This window comes from Lampetra planeri, chromosome 37 (genome assembly GCF_965212315.1).
Source record: "Lampetra planeri chromosome 37, kcLamPlan1.2.h2, whole genome shotgun sequence".
Taxonomy (NCBI): domain Eukaryota; kingdom Metazoa; phylum Chordata; class Hyperoartia; order Petromyzontiformes; family Petromyzontidae; genus Lampetra; species Lampetra planeri.
Window position 1 is genome coordinate 4,287,987 of NC_136143.1, and position 16,987 is coordinate 4,304,973.

At 53.4% G+C, this 16,987-nt stretch overlaps 1 protein-coding gene across 1 annotated transcript in view; it reads right to left on the bottom strand.

Moving 5' to 3' along the window:
- The window catches only part of LOC144730823 (syntaxin-1B-like), a 74,441-nt gene extending 70,501 nt beyond the window's left edge, over positions 1 to 3,940 (bottom strand). Inside the window, exon 1 of the mRNA XM_078611598.1 lies at positions 3,450 to 3,940. Within this exon, the coding sequence (XP_078467724.1) occupies positions 3,450 to 3,479 (30 nt within the window). The 5' untranslated portion in view covers positions 3,480 to 3,940. The remainder of the gene's footprint in view (positions 1 to 3,449) is intronic.
- Positions 3,941 to 16,987: the final 13,047 nt, after the last annotated feature.

A 16,987-nucleotide genomic window follows, 5' to 3' on the forward strand; every position in this document is an offset into this window, starting at 1 on the left:
GAGTGCTAATAATGACAGTTATGGTGCTGATAATGATAATGGTGGTGATGATGATGGTGATGATGATGGTGGTGATGATGCTGAGGATGGTGCTATTAGTAAGCCCATAGTGACGGTAACGTTGGTGGTGAGTTCGATTCCTGCTCACGGCCACCAACATCGGTGACAATTATCTGAACCGGTCCTGGGCCTCCCCTAGGTCGACTCAGCCTTTAATGAATACCTGATGCGGTGTGTAAACATCGCCACTGGCGAGACAAAGGCGGCCGGGCGTGGTGCTGGCCACCCACCCCCTCGCGTGTCCTCTCGGCCTTCATAGGTGCTCGCTAACAGCACTTGCCCCAACAGTCTATTGAGGCTATGCGGGGGAGCTTTATATCTGTGAATTACCCCTGTGTGTAAGTCTGCGTTGTTGTCGTAGGTCCCCGTGTGCTCGTGAACTGCTGGGGCACGGGATGTGCTGTCCGGTACCACGAGGACCGATCGACCGCTCCTCCTCCACGTATCCCTCCCCCTCACCGCTCTCTCACTCTCATCCCTCTTGCACTCCCGCTTTCCTCGCTCTCTCCCTCCCATCCCCCCCTCTCACTCCCATCCGTCTCTCCTCCCTCCCTCCCTCTCGCTCCCACCCCCTATCGCTCTCCTCCCTCTCTCACACTCCCATCGCTTCGCACCTGCTCCGCAAGTCAGCGTCGTTGGGGAGTGATTTGCTGCTCAAATGAGCATTGAGGCATTGGTGGAAGTTCCACATCGCTGATGCGCGACAGAGTCTGTGCATAGCGTAAATATAACTGCTGACTCCACACACGCAGAAAGTGGTACTCGTTTTATCGACGCCAGGATGGGGGGGGGGGGATGATGGGCTGAGTCAACCCCAGGAGTTCAACTTGTAACTTTCCGATTGGGAAGTCGTTCGCTCGACCGCTGAGCGACCGGGTCCGACAGAAGCATTGCACGTTGCGGCAGCAGCAGCAGCAGCAATGACAGTGGGGTTGGCTTTGTGTGCGCGCGGTTATATCGATAATCGCATAAAAACCGGTAGAGAAAAAAACCAACAACCGGTCATTACCGGTTTGCGACGCGACTCGGCATGTCTAGCATGTCGGCCGGACAGGTCTCGTGCGCGGTTGGGGTGAAGTGTGGGTACCGCTACTCCAGTACCCACACTTTACACGCACGTGTGGGCTGGCCAGGAGCTGTGGACGAGCTGGGAGGCCGCGCGGCACCACGCGGGGAGCGCATTCGGAGTGGAATGCTGCTCTCCTGACAGCAGTCGCGTGATCGAGCAGGTGCTGCGCCTGTATCTATTTTTTTTGTTGTTGTTGCACATGCTAAGCCGATCTAGGTGGGGGGGGGGGGGACCCGGGACCGGTTCAGATATTTGTCAACGACTTTGGGCGTTAGCGGGATTCGAACACGTCCAGTGGCCGGTGCAGCCCTAACCACTGCGCCACCGCTCTCCACAACACACGCGCACACACACACACAGACACTGCTACGTACGCAAATAAATATACGTCGAGTACACACACGCAGACACAATAACAGTGCTCACACACGTGTATTCACACATCGCACAAAGACACAATACAAAGATCACCCTATAGCCTTCAACATGCTGTTGGGGGCAAGTGCTGTCAGCGAGCACCTATTAAGGCCCGTATGGTACATGAGCTAAAGTGGCGAGCACCACGTCCGGCCATCTCTGTCTGCCGAGTGGAGGCGATGCTTGCACGTCGCACCCAGGTACTAATTTGAGGCTGAATCGACCTAGGGGAGGACCAGGACCGGTTCAGACAATCGTCACTGCCCCGTGTTGGTGGCCGTGAGCGGGAGTCGAACCCAGGTGGCTGGTTTCGTAGCTTGGCGCGCTAACCGCTGCACTACCGCTCCCCACACGCACACAAACACACGCGAATGCAAATATAAATACACACAGACAGACAAAGGCACGCACACGCGGACACACACGAGCGTGGAAGACGCACCACACAGAAGCGCCCGTATACAAAGATCACCCAGAAAGGCTCCACCGATTCTGGGGTCAAGCGCTGTCGGCGAGCGCCTTTGAATTCCTGGCACCGTGCAGCTAGGCAGGGATGTGGTGGCCAGCACCACCACACACGGCTGCGTTGTCCCACGCCACAATGAGGTCTTCATTTAGGGCTGAATCTACCTTAGGGGGGGGGTGTGAGGACCAGTTCAGATGTTCGACGTGAGCTGGAATTGAACACGGGGTTTCCAAGTTCGTAGGCGCATTGCGCTAACCACTTAGGCTATCGCTCACCATACACACACACACATAAACCCGGACACACACAAACACATACAAAGATCCCCTGTGTAGCCTTTAACGGGATATTGCGGCAAGTGCTGTTAGCGAGCACCTATGAAGGCCGGCACCACGCCCGGCCGCTTTTGTCTCCCGAGTGGCGATGTTTACACGTCAGAACCAAGTACTGATTTGAGGCCGAGTCAACCTAGTGGAGCCCTAGGCACCGGTTCAGATAATCGCCACTGGTGTTGGCCGTGAGCGGGAATCGAAGTCGGATCTCTGGGTTTGTAGCTGCACTGCCGCTCCCCCATTAGGGATAGCACACACACGCACAGAGACGTTGACATGGATATACACACAAAGACATAAGAGACACAAATACAGACACGCATATAACACACACACACAGACGCAGAGGCACACACATGCACACTCACGCACACAGACAAATAGACAGACGCACACTCACAAAGACAGACGCACACACACACACATGACAGTCACACACACATGACAGTCACACACACACAGACACATACAGACACACACCATAAACTCGTACAATGAGACACACATGAGGGCACGGACACGCGCACACACTCACACCGTGACACACAAACCGAGGGACAACAGGCAGTATGGAGCAAGACTGGAGGCTTTTGCGGATTTCAGTCTCTCGCCCCGTGCCGAGCAGAAACAGCTGGGCTCCTCCAGCCCCTCCCCCACCCCCCCTTCACCCCACCCCCCTCCACCCCCCCCCTACTCCCATACACCCCCTCCCCTCGCTACCGTAGCCGGGTTATGCAGAGGCGGTTGCGATAGTGATGGTGGTCATGGTGGTGGTGATGATGATGATGGTTGGTTGGTGCTGATGGTGGTGGTGGTATTGGTGATGACGGTTGGGTTGGTGGACGATTGGTGATGTGATGATGATGGTGGTGGTTGGTCGGTTGGTGATGAAGATGGTTCGTGATGGTGATGATGGTTGATTTGGTGATGATAATGGTTAGTGGTGATGATGATGATAGTTGGTTGCTTCTGACGATGCTGATGATGGTGGCGGCCAGACACAAATGAGGCTATCGCATCGCGCAGACCACACAGAGAGTGAGACGCGCACACACACACAGACAACAGCAGCAGCAGGAGGAGGAGCAATGATGCTGTAGCTCACCGCCTTCAGATCCTGCATTCGGTCCTTCATGATGCCGGCAGGCGCAGCGGGTATCTGGCTCTCGGCGCCTCTCTTTCTCCGTGATCTCTGCCACTACCGCCACTACCGCCAATGCCGCCGCCGCCGCTGTCGTAGAAGGAGAGACGGACCCGGGGCGAAGAACGGTGGGGAGAGAGAGGGAGAGAGCAAGAGAGAGGAGGAGGAGGAGAGATGGGGGAGGGAAGGAGAGAGAGAGAGAGGGGTGGGTGGGTGGGGGAGAGAGAGAGAGAGGGGGAGCTGGAGAGAGGGCGGAGAGAGAAAAGAGAGATAAATGGGGGGAGAGAGGGTTGAGGGCAGGGAGAGAGATAGATTGAGAGAGGAGAGATGGGAGACGCGGGCAGACAAGAGATAAATGGACGGGAGCTAGATGAGGTGGAGTGAGACGGGAAGAGAAAGAGAGAGAGCGAGCGAGCGAAGGGAGCTGGAGGGAGAAGAAAAAGAAGAATAGAGGGAGAGATAGGGAGAGTGAGAGGGGGAGAGAAAACGGACACGAATGGGCGTGACGATGCCAGTGCCGCTGCTGCGCTCCGGGAATCGATCGTTGCTCGGAATGAACACGCACGCGCAGGAGAGGGAGGGGAGAGCGTGGAGAGAGCTTGGAGAGAGCGTGGAGAGAGCGTGGAGAGAGCGTGGAGAGAACTTGGGGGGGGGGGGGTTTGAAAGCGTGGAGAGAGTGGAGCGGGGAGCGTGGAGAGAGCGCAGAGAGGGAGAGAGAAAGGGAGGGAGAGAGGGGAGCGAGCGTGAGTGCGTTGGAGATGGATGGGAGAGACAGAGAGAGAGAGCGGGCAGGGAGGGGAGAGCGAGGAGGGAGAGGGATGAAGGGAGCGTGGGGAGAGAGAGGGGGGAGAGCGGCACAGGGGGAGAGAGAGCGAGGAGTGGGGAGAGCGAGGGTATGGACGTGAATACGAACACGGGCACGAGTCTGCGAGAATGGATGCCACATAACGCATGCATGAATGTGTCTGGGAGGGTGGGGGTGATGGGGGGGGGGTGGTATTTCATTGGGGGGGGGGAGGGTTGGGGGGCACGGGTATGGGGGGGGGGCGTTGGGGGGGGTGAGTTACAATGGGGATTCTTCACCGAAATTTCGGCTTTAAAAAAAATGCGTCAAAAAAATTGACATCCGTCCAGAGCCACGAGCTGACAATTGCTCGAGGAGGGGGGGGGGGGTGTGTATGTGTGTGTGTGTGCGTGTGTGTACGTGTGTGTGTACGTGTGTGTGTGTACGTGTGTGTGTGCGTGTGTGTGTACGTGTGTGTACGTGTGTGTACGTGTGTGTGTGCTTACGCGTGTGTGTACCTTTATGTGTGCATACGTGTGTGCATACGTGTGTGTACGTGTGTGTGTACGTGTGTACACGTGTGTGTGCGTGTGTGTGCGTACGTGTGTGTGTACCTTTATGTGTGCATACGTGTGTGCATACGTGTGTGTACGTGTGTGTGTACGTGTGTACACGTGTGTGTGCGTGTGTGTGCGTACGTGTGTGTGTACCTTTATGTGTGCATACGTGTGTGTACGTGTGTGTACGTGTGTGTGTACGTGTGTACACGTGTGTGTGCGTGTGTGTGCGTACGTGTGTGTGTAGGTGTGTGTGTACCTTTATGTGTGCATACGTGTGTGTACGTGTGTGTGCGTACGTGTGTGCGCGTACGTGTGTGTGTACGTGTGTGTGCATACGTGTGTGTGTACGTGTGTGTGCATACGTGTGTGTGCACGCGTATGTGTGTACGCGTGTGTATTCGTGTACGTGTGTGTGTGTACGCGTGTGTATTCGTGTACGTGTGTGTGTGTGCACGTGTGTATTCGTGTACGTGTGTATGTACGCGTGTGTATTCGTGTACGTGTGTGTGTGTACGCGTGTGTATTCGTGTACGTGTGTGTGTGTACGCGTGTGTATTCGTGTACGTGTGTGTGTACGCGTGTGTATTCGTGTACGTGTGTGTGTGTGTGTACGCGTGTGTATTCGTGTACGTGTGTGTGTGTGCACGTGTGTGTCCGCGTGTGTTTGCATTATGGGTGTGCACGTATGTGCGTGCACGTGTTCGAGTGCACGTGTCCACGAGTGGATGTTGAACTTCTTTCGCACCGTACGTAACCAACAGTGCTAATCGGAAGTGGCGTGTATGTGCACGTGTGTGAATTACGTATGTGTTTGTCACGGGTGCATTGCTTGTGTACTTGTCTTTGTGTATGTGTGCAGTGGGGAGCGGTAGCGTAGTGGTTAGCGCATTGCACTGCAAACCCAGCGTCCCGGGTTCAATTCATGCTCACGGCCAACACCAGTGACGATTATCTGACTCGGTCCTGGGCCTCCCCTAGGTCGACTCAGCCTCAAATGACTACCTGGTGCGGTGTGTAAACATCGCCACTGGGGAGACAAAGGCGGCCGGGCGTGGTGCTGACCCACCTACCGCCTCGTGTGCCGTGCCGGCCTTCATAGGTGCTGCTCGCTAACAGCACTTGCCCCAACAGTCTGTTAAGGCTACACGGGGGAACTTTGTCTTTTTTGCATCCCTGTGTGTGTACGTGTCTATCCGAGATCTAGTGTGTGCATAATAACATGGGGAGGAGCGGTGGGGCAGTGGTTAGCGCGATGCGCTCGGGCCCCGACGTGTCCCGAGTTCGATTCCCGCTCACGGCCAACATCGGAGACGATTATCTTGAACCGGTCCTGAGCCTCCGCTGCACGCTAACAGCACGTGCCCCCCCCCCCCCCATCAGCTTTGTGTTAAGCCTCTGTGTAACCCTGTACACACGTACACGCGAGTATAGGGATACGACGGGTGCACGCGTAAGTGTATATGCATTCGCGTGCGTGTGTGTGTGTACACGCATAGGCTTCTGCGTGTACACGCCAGCTCTGAAAATAATCATCACCACCACCACCGCGAGGTCGGTTAAATCCATTCCCCTGGGAACCATGACGTCACCACAATCAGCATAATCAGCAGGAGCAGCCGAGGACGTGGTGACGTCACACAGCTCTGACGTCACCACGCACTCAGCCGCGTAGCCGCTGCTCCGGGCTCGGTGGGGGGGGGGTTCACAAATGGCCACGTCCGAGACACTGAAGCCGATAATCGCCGAGGAGGCCTTGGGTTTCGTGACCGTGGTTCGGCCGCCCACGACTGATGCTCCACACGCCGTGTTGGCAGTAATTGAAAACGCACGGACGTCAATGACGCCGTGCTGTGCGGCTGCGAAGGGGCCGTTGCCTGAAACGTCGTCATAATTCTATGCGTGCAATGACATTGACGAGTGTGTTGTGTGGAGAGCTGATGTCGGCAGCACAGCCATCAGTGACTCGCAGAGACCCATACACTCGCATAGAGACCCATAGACTCACACAGAGACCCATTGACTCACACAGAGACCCATACACTCACACAGAGACCTGTAGACTCACACAGAGACCCGTAGACTCACACAGAGACCCATAAACTCACACAGAGACCTATAGACTCACACAGAGACCAATAGACTCACACAGAGACCCATAGACTCACACAGAGACCCATAGACTCACACAGAGACCCATAGACTCACACAGAGACCTATAAACTCACACAGAGACCAATAGACTCACACAGAGACCCATAGACTCACACAGAGACCCATAGACTCACACAGAGACCCATAGACTCACACAGAGACCTATAGACTCACACAGAGACCCATAGACTCACACAGAGACCCATAGCATCACACAGAGACCCATACACTCGCATAGAGACCCATAGACTCACACAGAGACCCATTGACTCACACAGAGACCCATACACTCACACAGAGACCTGTAGACTCACACAGAGACCCGTAGACTCACACAGAGACCCATAAACTCACACAGAGACCTATAGACTCACACAGAGACCAATAGACTCACACAGAGACCCATAGACTCACACAGAGACCCATAGACTCACACAGAGACCCATAGACTCACACAGAGACCTATAAACTCACACAGAGACCAATAGACTCACACAGAGACCCATAGACTCACACAGAGACCCATAGACTCACACAGAGACCCATAGACTCACACAGAGACCTATAGACTCACACAGAGACCCATAGACTCACACAGAGACCCATAGCATCACACAGAGACCCATAGACTCACACAGAGACCCATAGACTCACATAGACTGAGCGGTGATTAAACCGGGTTCTCAAGGGTCGTGAATTGATGGTATCAGCTCGGTCACCAATGAGTGCACAAAAAAAACCGCCCACGACTTTCAATTTGGTGCGTAATCGAATTGAAAGCATTTCGCGTACACTGTAGAACCCCCCAACGACCACCTCCATAGAGCCCACGGTGTAGTGTATAGTGTAGTGTATAGTAGTGTAGTGTATAGTGTAGTGTATAGTAGTGTAGTGTATAGTGTAGTGTATAGTAGTGTAGTGTATAGTAGTGTATAGTAGTGTATAGTAGTGTAGTGTATAGTGTAGTATATAACAGTGTAGTGTATAGCAGTGTAGTGTATAGTAGTGTAGTGTATAGTAGTGTATAGTAGTGTAGTGTATAGTAGTGGAGTGTATAGTAGTGTAGTGTATAGCAGTGTAGTGTATAGTAGTGGAGTGTATAGTGTAGTGTATAGTAGTGTAGTTAATAGTAATGTAGTGTATAGTAGTGTATAGTGTAGTGTATAGTAGTGTAATGTATAGTGTAGAACCCCTATATACAGTTCAACGTATTCGCATATTGACCATTCCCCTGTTAACGACAGGCTGCTGTCGGTGCAGTAAATATGAATGAATGCATCGATGAACCACGATTCTTTCAATATTATGTTCTTATGTTGTTCGTATCTTTATGTATTCATATTCATTGTTTAAATATTACAACGTACATTTTTTTGGGTGAAAGAAGGGTCACTTTCGATGCTATTGGAACGCATGAAGTCTTTAACGTGCATTTCTTATACTCGCTTAACGACCAAATCACTTAACGATCGGTTTTGTGGAACCAATTACCGTCGTTAAGAGGGGTTCTACTGCACTTTACAGAGACGGGGTGGGGCTGGCAGGGTGAAGAGGGCGAGGGGCAGGGGGAGAGGGGGGACAAGGTGGGGAGGGCGAGGAGGAGAGGGGGGGGGTGAGGGCGAGGGGTAGGGGGAGAGGGGGGGGGCAGGGCGGGGAGGGGCAGGGGGAGAGGGAGGGTTGAGGAGGGCGAGGGGTAGGGGGAGAGGGGGGGGGAGGGGCAGAGGGGGGGTTAGGGTCGGGAGGGCGATGGGGAGGGGAAGAGGGGGGGGCAGGGTGGGGAGGGGGCGGGGCAGAGGAGGGAAGGGCGTGGGGGTGGGGCGGGGGAGAGGGGGGTAGGGGCAGGGTGAGAGGGGGTGCGAGGGGCAGGGGAAGAGGGGGGGGCCGGGTGGGGAGGGGGCGGGGGAGAGGGGGGTGGGGCTATTTCTCGTACCTTTAACTCCAGAGACTTCTAAAGGAGACGCAGAGGGACACAGACAGCCACAGAGTCACAGTTCACTCAGGAAAGCCTCAGCGTGTATCACGACTCTCTTTAAGGAGAGTCACAGATACTCAGAGATAGAGGCAATGCTTCCCTGGCGCTTCTCAATGCTTCTGCGATGCTTCTCCAGTGCTTGCCTCCCTTGACCTTCTTCCATCTGTCCCCCTTGTTGACAGTGCCACGCTCTGGGCTCATTCTACATCTGGGCCGTGATCCGTTTGGAGGCGATGAGCGTGTGATGTGTAAATCAAACGCCGAGATCCATCAGCCTCTTTGCAGATGACACTGATTTCCCCCCCACCCCCCTCCTCCCCCACTCCCCTCCCCCCCTTAACCCCCCCCCCATCCCTCCAGCATGGCTTTTAGCAGCCGCCTGAGTGTTCCGTCACAGAACCACCAGGCGCTTTAATCGACACCTGGGAATAACCTCGCGAGACAGAATGAGAGAGGAGAGAGAGAGAGAGACACACACAGATCACCCACGTGGCCTTACGCCAGTGTTCTGGGAGGAGGGGGGCCACTCTCGCCGATAAGACATCATGAGCGTGAGGTCCGCCACACCATTTGAAACCATTGGGGGTTTGACAGCAGCACGATGGTGATGATGGAGGGGGTGGTGTCATCATCTGTGTATTGTTGGGGGCCGCACTAAAGGCCGTCTAGATGCCGACAGCGACCCCCGCGGCTCTTGCGCTGAAAAACGTTGCCGTACGTGGACACGTGGTGTGGGGTCGGGGACTGTTTGCGAGCGCCTATTAAGGCCGGCACGGCGCGCTGCGCCGCCGAGAATCTGGCGAGGTGGGAGAGTAAATCGCTCAATTGGGGTTCATTGCACAATCCGAGTGAGTTACCAGCGCCCCCCCCTCCTCCCTCCACCGCAGCCCTTTTACTGAGCCGCATTGAGCCGCACAAGGACAGCTGCTGGCACTGGGGGTGCCCCTTTCAATTTGTCTCCCTGTGTCTCGACGGTGGCTAGGAGATGTTAACTCCCTCGCCTGGTCTACAGGAGGTCGTGGGTTCGATCCCGACCTTGACGGCTGTTGTATATTTGGACTGTGCGTGTCTCTCTCCCCGTGGTTGAGTGGATTTTTCTCCGGGTCCTCCAGTTTTTTCCTCCACATTTAGAATCAACATCACGCGTTCAGAGTATTTGGCTGCAATACATTTCCACGTGATCAGTCCACTTCGTTAAAGCAATCATTTGTGACCAGGTCGCTTCTGAAAAAAGAGCTACATAGCTCAGTGGGCTTTACCTGGTAAAATAAAACATAAAGTTTCTGTTTAGTTTTTTGGTATCTACCTGCTCCTCCTATCTCTCTATTTCTCCCTGTGTATCTGTTCCTCCCAGTGTCTCTTTGCTTCTTCCTGTGTCTCTGTTCCTCCCTGTGCCTATGGTCCTCTCTCGTGTCCCTCCCCTTCTTCCTGTGTCTCTGTTCCTACCCGTGACTCCACGCCTCTCGCCGTAACTCACCGCAGGTGTTTCGCTGTAAAACCGTTGCGTGATTATAGGAGATGCAGCACAACGCGTGCTGCAAGAGACTAATGATGCTCATTAGGCACAGAGTGAGAATTAGTCACACACACAAAGACAAATATTCTCCCGTATAGCCTTTAATAGACTGCTGGGGTAAGTGCTCTGAGCGAGCACCGTTCTGGGCCGGCATGACACACTAGACCGTGGGTGGCCAACACCGCACACCGGCCCGCCTTTATCTCCCCAGTGCTGATGTTTATACACACCGCACCAGGTATTATATTAAGGCTGAGTCGACCTAGGGAAAGCCCAGGGACGGTTCAAGAACATTTTTCACAAATGTGTCAGTCGTGAGCGGGTATCGCACTCGGGTCACCTGGCCTCTAACCTACCCTGACCCTGACTATATTTCACCAAACGCTCCCACCATAAACCCACCACCCTCGACTCATCCAACCCTACCCACCTCATTCGGTGCCGAGATGTTAACTTCCTCGCCTGGTCTACAGGAGGTCGTGGGTTTGATCCCGACCCTGACGCCTGTTGAAAATTTGAAATTTTTGCATGTTCCCCTCGTGGTCGCGTGGGCTTTTCTCCGGGTCCTCCGGTTTTTCCCACCACATTTAGAAACACGCGTTTAGAGTATTTGACTGCTATAAATCTTCACACGACAAACCACTTCGTTGAGCTATCATTTGTGGCCAGGACGCTACTGAAAAATAGCTTTTTAGCAGCTCAGAGGGCCTTACCTGGTTAATTAAAAACTGTTTCGTTTTAGTTTCTATTCTCTGCTGTTCCCTCCCTCCTTAACCATAGCCATGGCATCCCACCGTGACCTTGACCCTCACCTTGATCCTAACCTTCCCTCCCCTACCCCTTTCATGTAGTGGGCGGATCGTGTCCCCCAAGTGGAAGCGTTTCAAAGGGCTCCAGGTGCTGTGGAAGGACACAATTCGGCTCAACACCGCCATCTGGCGGCAGTGACACGTGCAGTGCACGTGGCGTGGTGCACCGAGCCCCGGCCACATCGGCGCGTGATCTCCGTTGCGTGCTGCGAGTCGTGGTGGTGATCGTGCTGCTGCTGCTGCTGGCTGTGATGATAGTGATGGTGATGATGGCGATGATGGTGATGATGGTGATAATGATGGAGGAGGTGGTGGTGGTGATGACGATTAACCTGCGCGCGTTGCCCCATGGAGGTCTGGCCGGGAGTCGATCGGTGCTGTTGGTAGCTGGGAGATTTTGCTTTCAGCATAAGCTGTGGTGACCTGCTCACGGCCAACACCAGTGATGATTATCTTAACCGGTTCTGGGCCTCCCCTAGGTCGACTCAGCCTCAAATTTAGTACCTGGTGCGGTGTGTAAACATCGCCACTGGGGAGACAAAGGCGGTCGGGCGTGGTGCTGGCCACCCACCCCCTCGTGTACCGTTGCGGCCTTTATAGGTGCTCTCTAGCAGCACTTGCCCCAATAGTCCGTCTAAGGTTATACTGGGGATCTTTGTCTTTGTGTTTATATGTGTGTAGTGACAGGGAATGAGTCACTGGAGCGCGTGCCGCTGGGACATTGGTAGACAATGGGATTGTGGGTAGCGGCGCGTGCTACCAGTCGCACCTGTGGACGAGGCACGGAGCCTTCTGGGAGATCCAGAGGGGGGCGTGGCCGAGGGCGGAGCCTGGCCACGCTGGGCAGGATAAAAGGCGAGCCCCGACTCACAGTCGGGGCTGTTGCGAGCTGGAGTGGAACTCGTCGTTGTGATCATCGCAATCTTCAAGCTGTGGGTCTTGCAGCGTGTTGGCTGTCCCGACCCGGTATGTGGTTATCCCCTGAGGCTGTGAAGGCCGGAATAAAATAAAGAGTACCTCCTACCAGTGTCTGTGAATTAGCACACGATATATGTTTCGTATCCATTGCTTTGCACTAGGGAGACAAAGGCGGCTGGGCGTGGTATTGACCAAACACGCCACTTTGTGTACCGTGTCGGACTTCAGCTGGCGAAGAGCACTTCCCTCAACAGTCCATTGAAGGCTATACGGGGGATCTCTATGTGTACGTGTCTGCGTGCCTTTCCGTCTGTCGCACTCTTAGCGCTTAACCGGATTTGTCACTGCCCTCTGTTTATTTCTGTCTCTGCCGCTAAACCCGCGTGGGTGCCCTCCAGGCAATTGCCCTGGAGGGCACCGCGTGGCTGCAGGCGAGTCGATAGCGTGGTGGGGAGAGGACCACACGTGGCAAATTCACCACAAACACCAGACACGTGTGGTCGTGGCGTCACCATCGTCATCATCATCATCATCAATCACGCTCCATTATCCTCCGTAATCACCACATCACCACCACCATCACCACCATCACCGCCATACTCAATCACCACCCACCACCGTCATCACCATCAAAGACAAACAAATCCCCCGTATTGTCTTAATAGATTTAATTTAAATTATTTTATTTTATACCTACGTGACTTTACCGAAAGAACAAAAGAGTATGGATCTCTGCAGTCAAGAAAACTTGAAATATATATTAAAAATTCTAATCTAGATCTTAACAGATTGTTGGGGCAAGTGCTTATAGCGAGTAGCACCTATGGAGGCCGGCATGGCGCATGACGGGGTGAGTGGCCAGCAACACGCCTGGCCGCCTTTGTCTCCATAGTGGCGATGTTTCCACACCGCACCACCACCACCACCACCGTCATCACCATCATCATAAAAATCGCCTAAACAAACTACAGCAGCTCCTTTAATGCCACAGCAAACCACCACCACACCTTACGCATCTGGGATCGTTGTGGTCATAGTTATACACCTACACGTGCACAGCACTGCTCGCTCATTCACACTCACACACACACTCGACCGGACGGGCATTGGTGGTGGCTACGCTGCTGCACGTGGCTGCCTGTAGTCCACCAACTGTGGAGGCAGGATGGTGCTGAAGCGTCGTAGCTGCCCAAGGTCCTGAATGTAATGTCGCTGTCCATGGTGCTGAGTGGGATTTCACTGTCCAACGTAAGTTACTTACACCATGTCTGGCCCATATGGAAGTGTAGGCCAAATACCTTCTAGAGGCGCTCTCTACTGGAGGCTCTTCCACCAGCAGTGGCATGACGTGAGCAATTGCAGGGCTGCACCTTTAGGGCGGCACAGTGGTGACATTTGCGCCACAGAAGAAGAAGAGCCTGGGTTCGATTCCCAGCTCGAATATCTGACTGTGTGGAGTGTGTATGTTCTCCCCCTGTTATGCGTGGGTTTCCTCCTAGCCCTACAATTGTTTTGCAAGGTAACTGGCATTGGCCCAATCATCCCAATGCTGAGAAATCGCCAGAAAATTACAGCTGACAACATCACTCCCCCCCCAAACTGCAAAACACTTGGCAGGACCCTTCTGAAAGAGAGTTTTGAGACTCAGCGAGGCTTTCCTGGGTAAACGAGCGTAGCTATAAAGTTGCTATTTTCATCCCCTTCCTGTGCAAATATAGGTTATCTTGATATTCCCTTTTGCTGAAGATGTGGACCCCGTTATGTGAGGTGGGGGGGGGGGGGGTCTTCTGTCCACAGGGGCCTCGCGGGGGACCCGTCGGGGCACACTGCACACCTCCACGGAGCAGAAGCTCTTTAACTTAAATCTCGGGATCGACAACCTGGCCAATCTGGTGGCCACTGCCTCTGCCCGAGCCCCTGCCAGGGTGAGACCGAGGATCCCAGAGGGGGACCGGAGGGGATGGGAGACCCTGATAGCCTGCTACTGAATTACAGCATGGACACTAATTCCTGTTATAATCTTAACCCTAGACTTAGCTTACAGCCCACAGCTTTGGCCCCATCTTTTATCCAGATCCACGACTCTATCACATTTTCCCTTATTCCCGGGCGGTCTGTGGCTATGCACGAGGGTTTGTGGATCACTGCACAAATGCGGTGAAACTCCCTGTCCATGGGCGTGAAGGTGCCATACCCGGGCTCGCCAGAAGGCGGTACAGCAGAGTGCGGACTAATCACTATTTGTTTGGGGATATAGCGTTGCCCCCTCGCACGAGTCGGTTTCTCCGGGTGGGGTGCTCCGAATTCCTCCCAGACGCATGCGCAACTCATTGATCGGCTGATGATGAAGACGACGAGGGACCTTGACCCCGTGCCCCAGTTCGCCCTGCCACTCTTCGATGCCGTACCTCGGGGTCACGAGGTACGGCATCGAAGGAGGAGTTGGGACGCCGCGTGGCTGTCTTGGCTGGAGCAGCACTTGCTCTTTGCCCGCCCTGCGCGCCGGCCCGTCTTTGTCTCTCCACGGTAGTGGCGATGATGATGATGGCGATTAGCTGTGATGCGTGGGTTATTATCGGATTAGTGCCGGGGCGAAAGGGGTCATTCTGGGCGTGTCGAGCCGCCTGTGTGAAATACACAAAGTGCAAGATTCTGTTCCCACTGCACCCCCCCTCCCTCCCTCTGCTCCACCATGTCTCCCTCCTCCCCAGTGTCCCCATACCACCCCATATCCCTCATTCTTCTTCGTCTCAGCCCTCCCCCCGCCCGTGCCCCTCCAATTCTCCCCGTGAAGCCCTTCTCCTTTCGTCCCCCCCTTCTCTCTCATGCCCCCCACCTTCTCCCCAGCGTCTTCCCTCTTCCCCTTTGTCTCCTCTCTTCTCCACCGTGCCCCCCCCCCCCTTCCCTTCTTTGTCTTCCCTTCCCGGTGCCCCCCCCACCCACCCACCCCGCAGTGGTGCTGCGGGCGTTGTGTCTTCTCTCGTCCTCCGTGCTGAGCCACCCGGCCAGGCACCTCGCAGAGGCGCTCAGAGCCGTACTCAGTTGTAACCTACCCGGCGAGTGGAAACCCCTAACGGTCTAACGGTGGCGAGATAGTAATAGGTTTTTACCCTTTTAACTGGTACAAAATCTGACACCTTTATACAAGGCATCATGTTTGCAATAACCTCAACACAAGAAGTCAAAATGCAAACAAAAAGAAACAACTCTGATGATGATAAAGATATGCACTGTCCTTGAAGTTGATTGGTCCACACCCGAGACAGCTTTCTTTAGAGCCTATCTTTATCATAATCAGAGTTGTTTCTTTTTGTTTGCATTTTGACTTCTTGTGTTGAGGTTATTGCAAACATGATGCCTTGTATAAAGGTGTCAGATTTTGTACCAGTTAAAAGGGTAAAAACCCATTACTATATTTTGCCACTGGTAAAGGAGATCTCATAGTGCGGTGGCGAGATGTTAACTACCTCGCCTGGTATTTTTTGTATTGGGTGCAATTGTGAACAATAGCCATATCAGACCGTACATCTAATAATTGGCATACTCATTGGTGCACTGCAAACTCAAAGACTTACCCCTAGAGGCGTGCGGTGAAGTTAGGATATGTCCACGTGCTCGGCATTTGAAGGCCCAGAGACCGAAATCGGTGATTTCGCCGACAATGTGTTCAGGGAGGCAGTTCCATATCCGGACAGCAGAGTGTAGAAGGGAGCTTCTGTCCAGAGAGCAATGTTCTTGCAACTTGGGGAGGGGGGCAATTGCGTGACTTGAAAGGGGGTGTGTACAATCGGGTGGCACTGCGTCTTTCATATTGGGGTGGTAGCATGGCCTGATGGTCTGTGGTGGGGGGGGGGGGGGTGATGGTTGGTGTGTATTTTGTACAGGGACCGTGACAGCAGCAACGTGTGAAAGGTGTTGCCGGCTGTGGATGGTGAGTTGTGTGCTGGCGGTGGCTTAATCAACACCAATTATTTTCAACGCCTTCCCCTGGATGTAGTCGAGAAGGTTGCGGTGATTTGGTGGGGCGTTCATCCAGCACAAAAAGGCGTGCTCCATGATACCGCGGACTTGAGCTTTGTAGTCTCTGGCTCGGCCCTCTGTGTCAGGTTTGTTGGCCACCTTTCTCAGTTCTAGATTTGAAGCTTTCGTGACTCCATGGATTCATACTCTTAGGTTTTTTCGGTAAAATAATAATTATTTCTATTATTTTAATTTTAATCATTTATTTTTTCCTCCGTGACTTTACCGAAAAAACCTAAGAGTACTTTTCTTAGTGGGCCCAGTTTCTGTCCAGCTCTGATGGAGATATTGGTGAGATGTTTGGACCACGTCAGCTTGCTGTCAATGGTGACACTGACAATCTCGAGCTTGTCGGTTGATGCAAGCTGACAGTCACCAAAATGTAGATCCAGCTTAGATGAAAATCTCTTCCGAGATCGTGTCATGGTCTGGCACTTTGTTGGTTCGAAGGTCCATTTGTCTGCCCAGATGGTCATTTGATGAAGATCCCTGGTTCAGGCTAGGCTGCCACTGCGTTGCTTTCTGCAGATACAGATACAGTTGATTTATAATTGCCCTGTGAGCGAAGAAGTAAAAAGACTGTCAAATTAAAGCGACGTTTGCAACAGGTCTAAAAAAATTATGAATACAATAAATACCGCAATGAAAAAAGTCAGCAAATAAAAAAAATGTACAATATATTACTTGATAATTGTTTTTTTACCCTTTTATCTGGCAACAAAACTGACACCTTTTTTACAAGTAATCATGTTTGCATTGACCACAATACCCG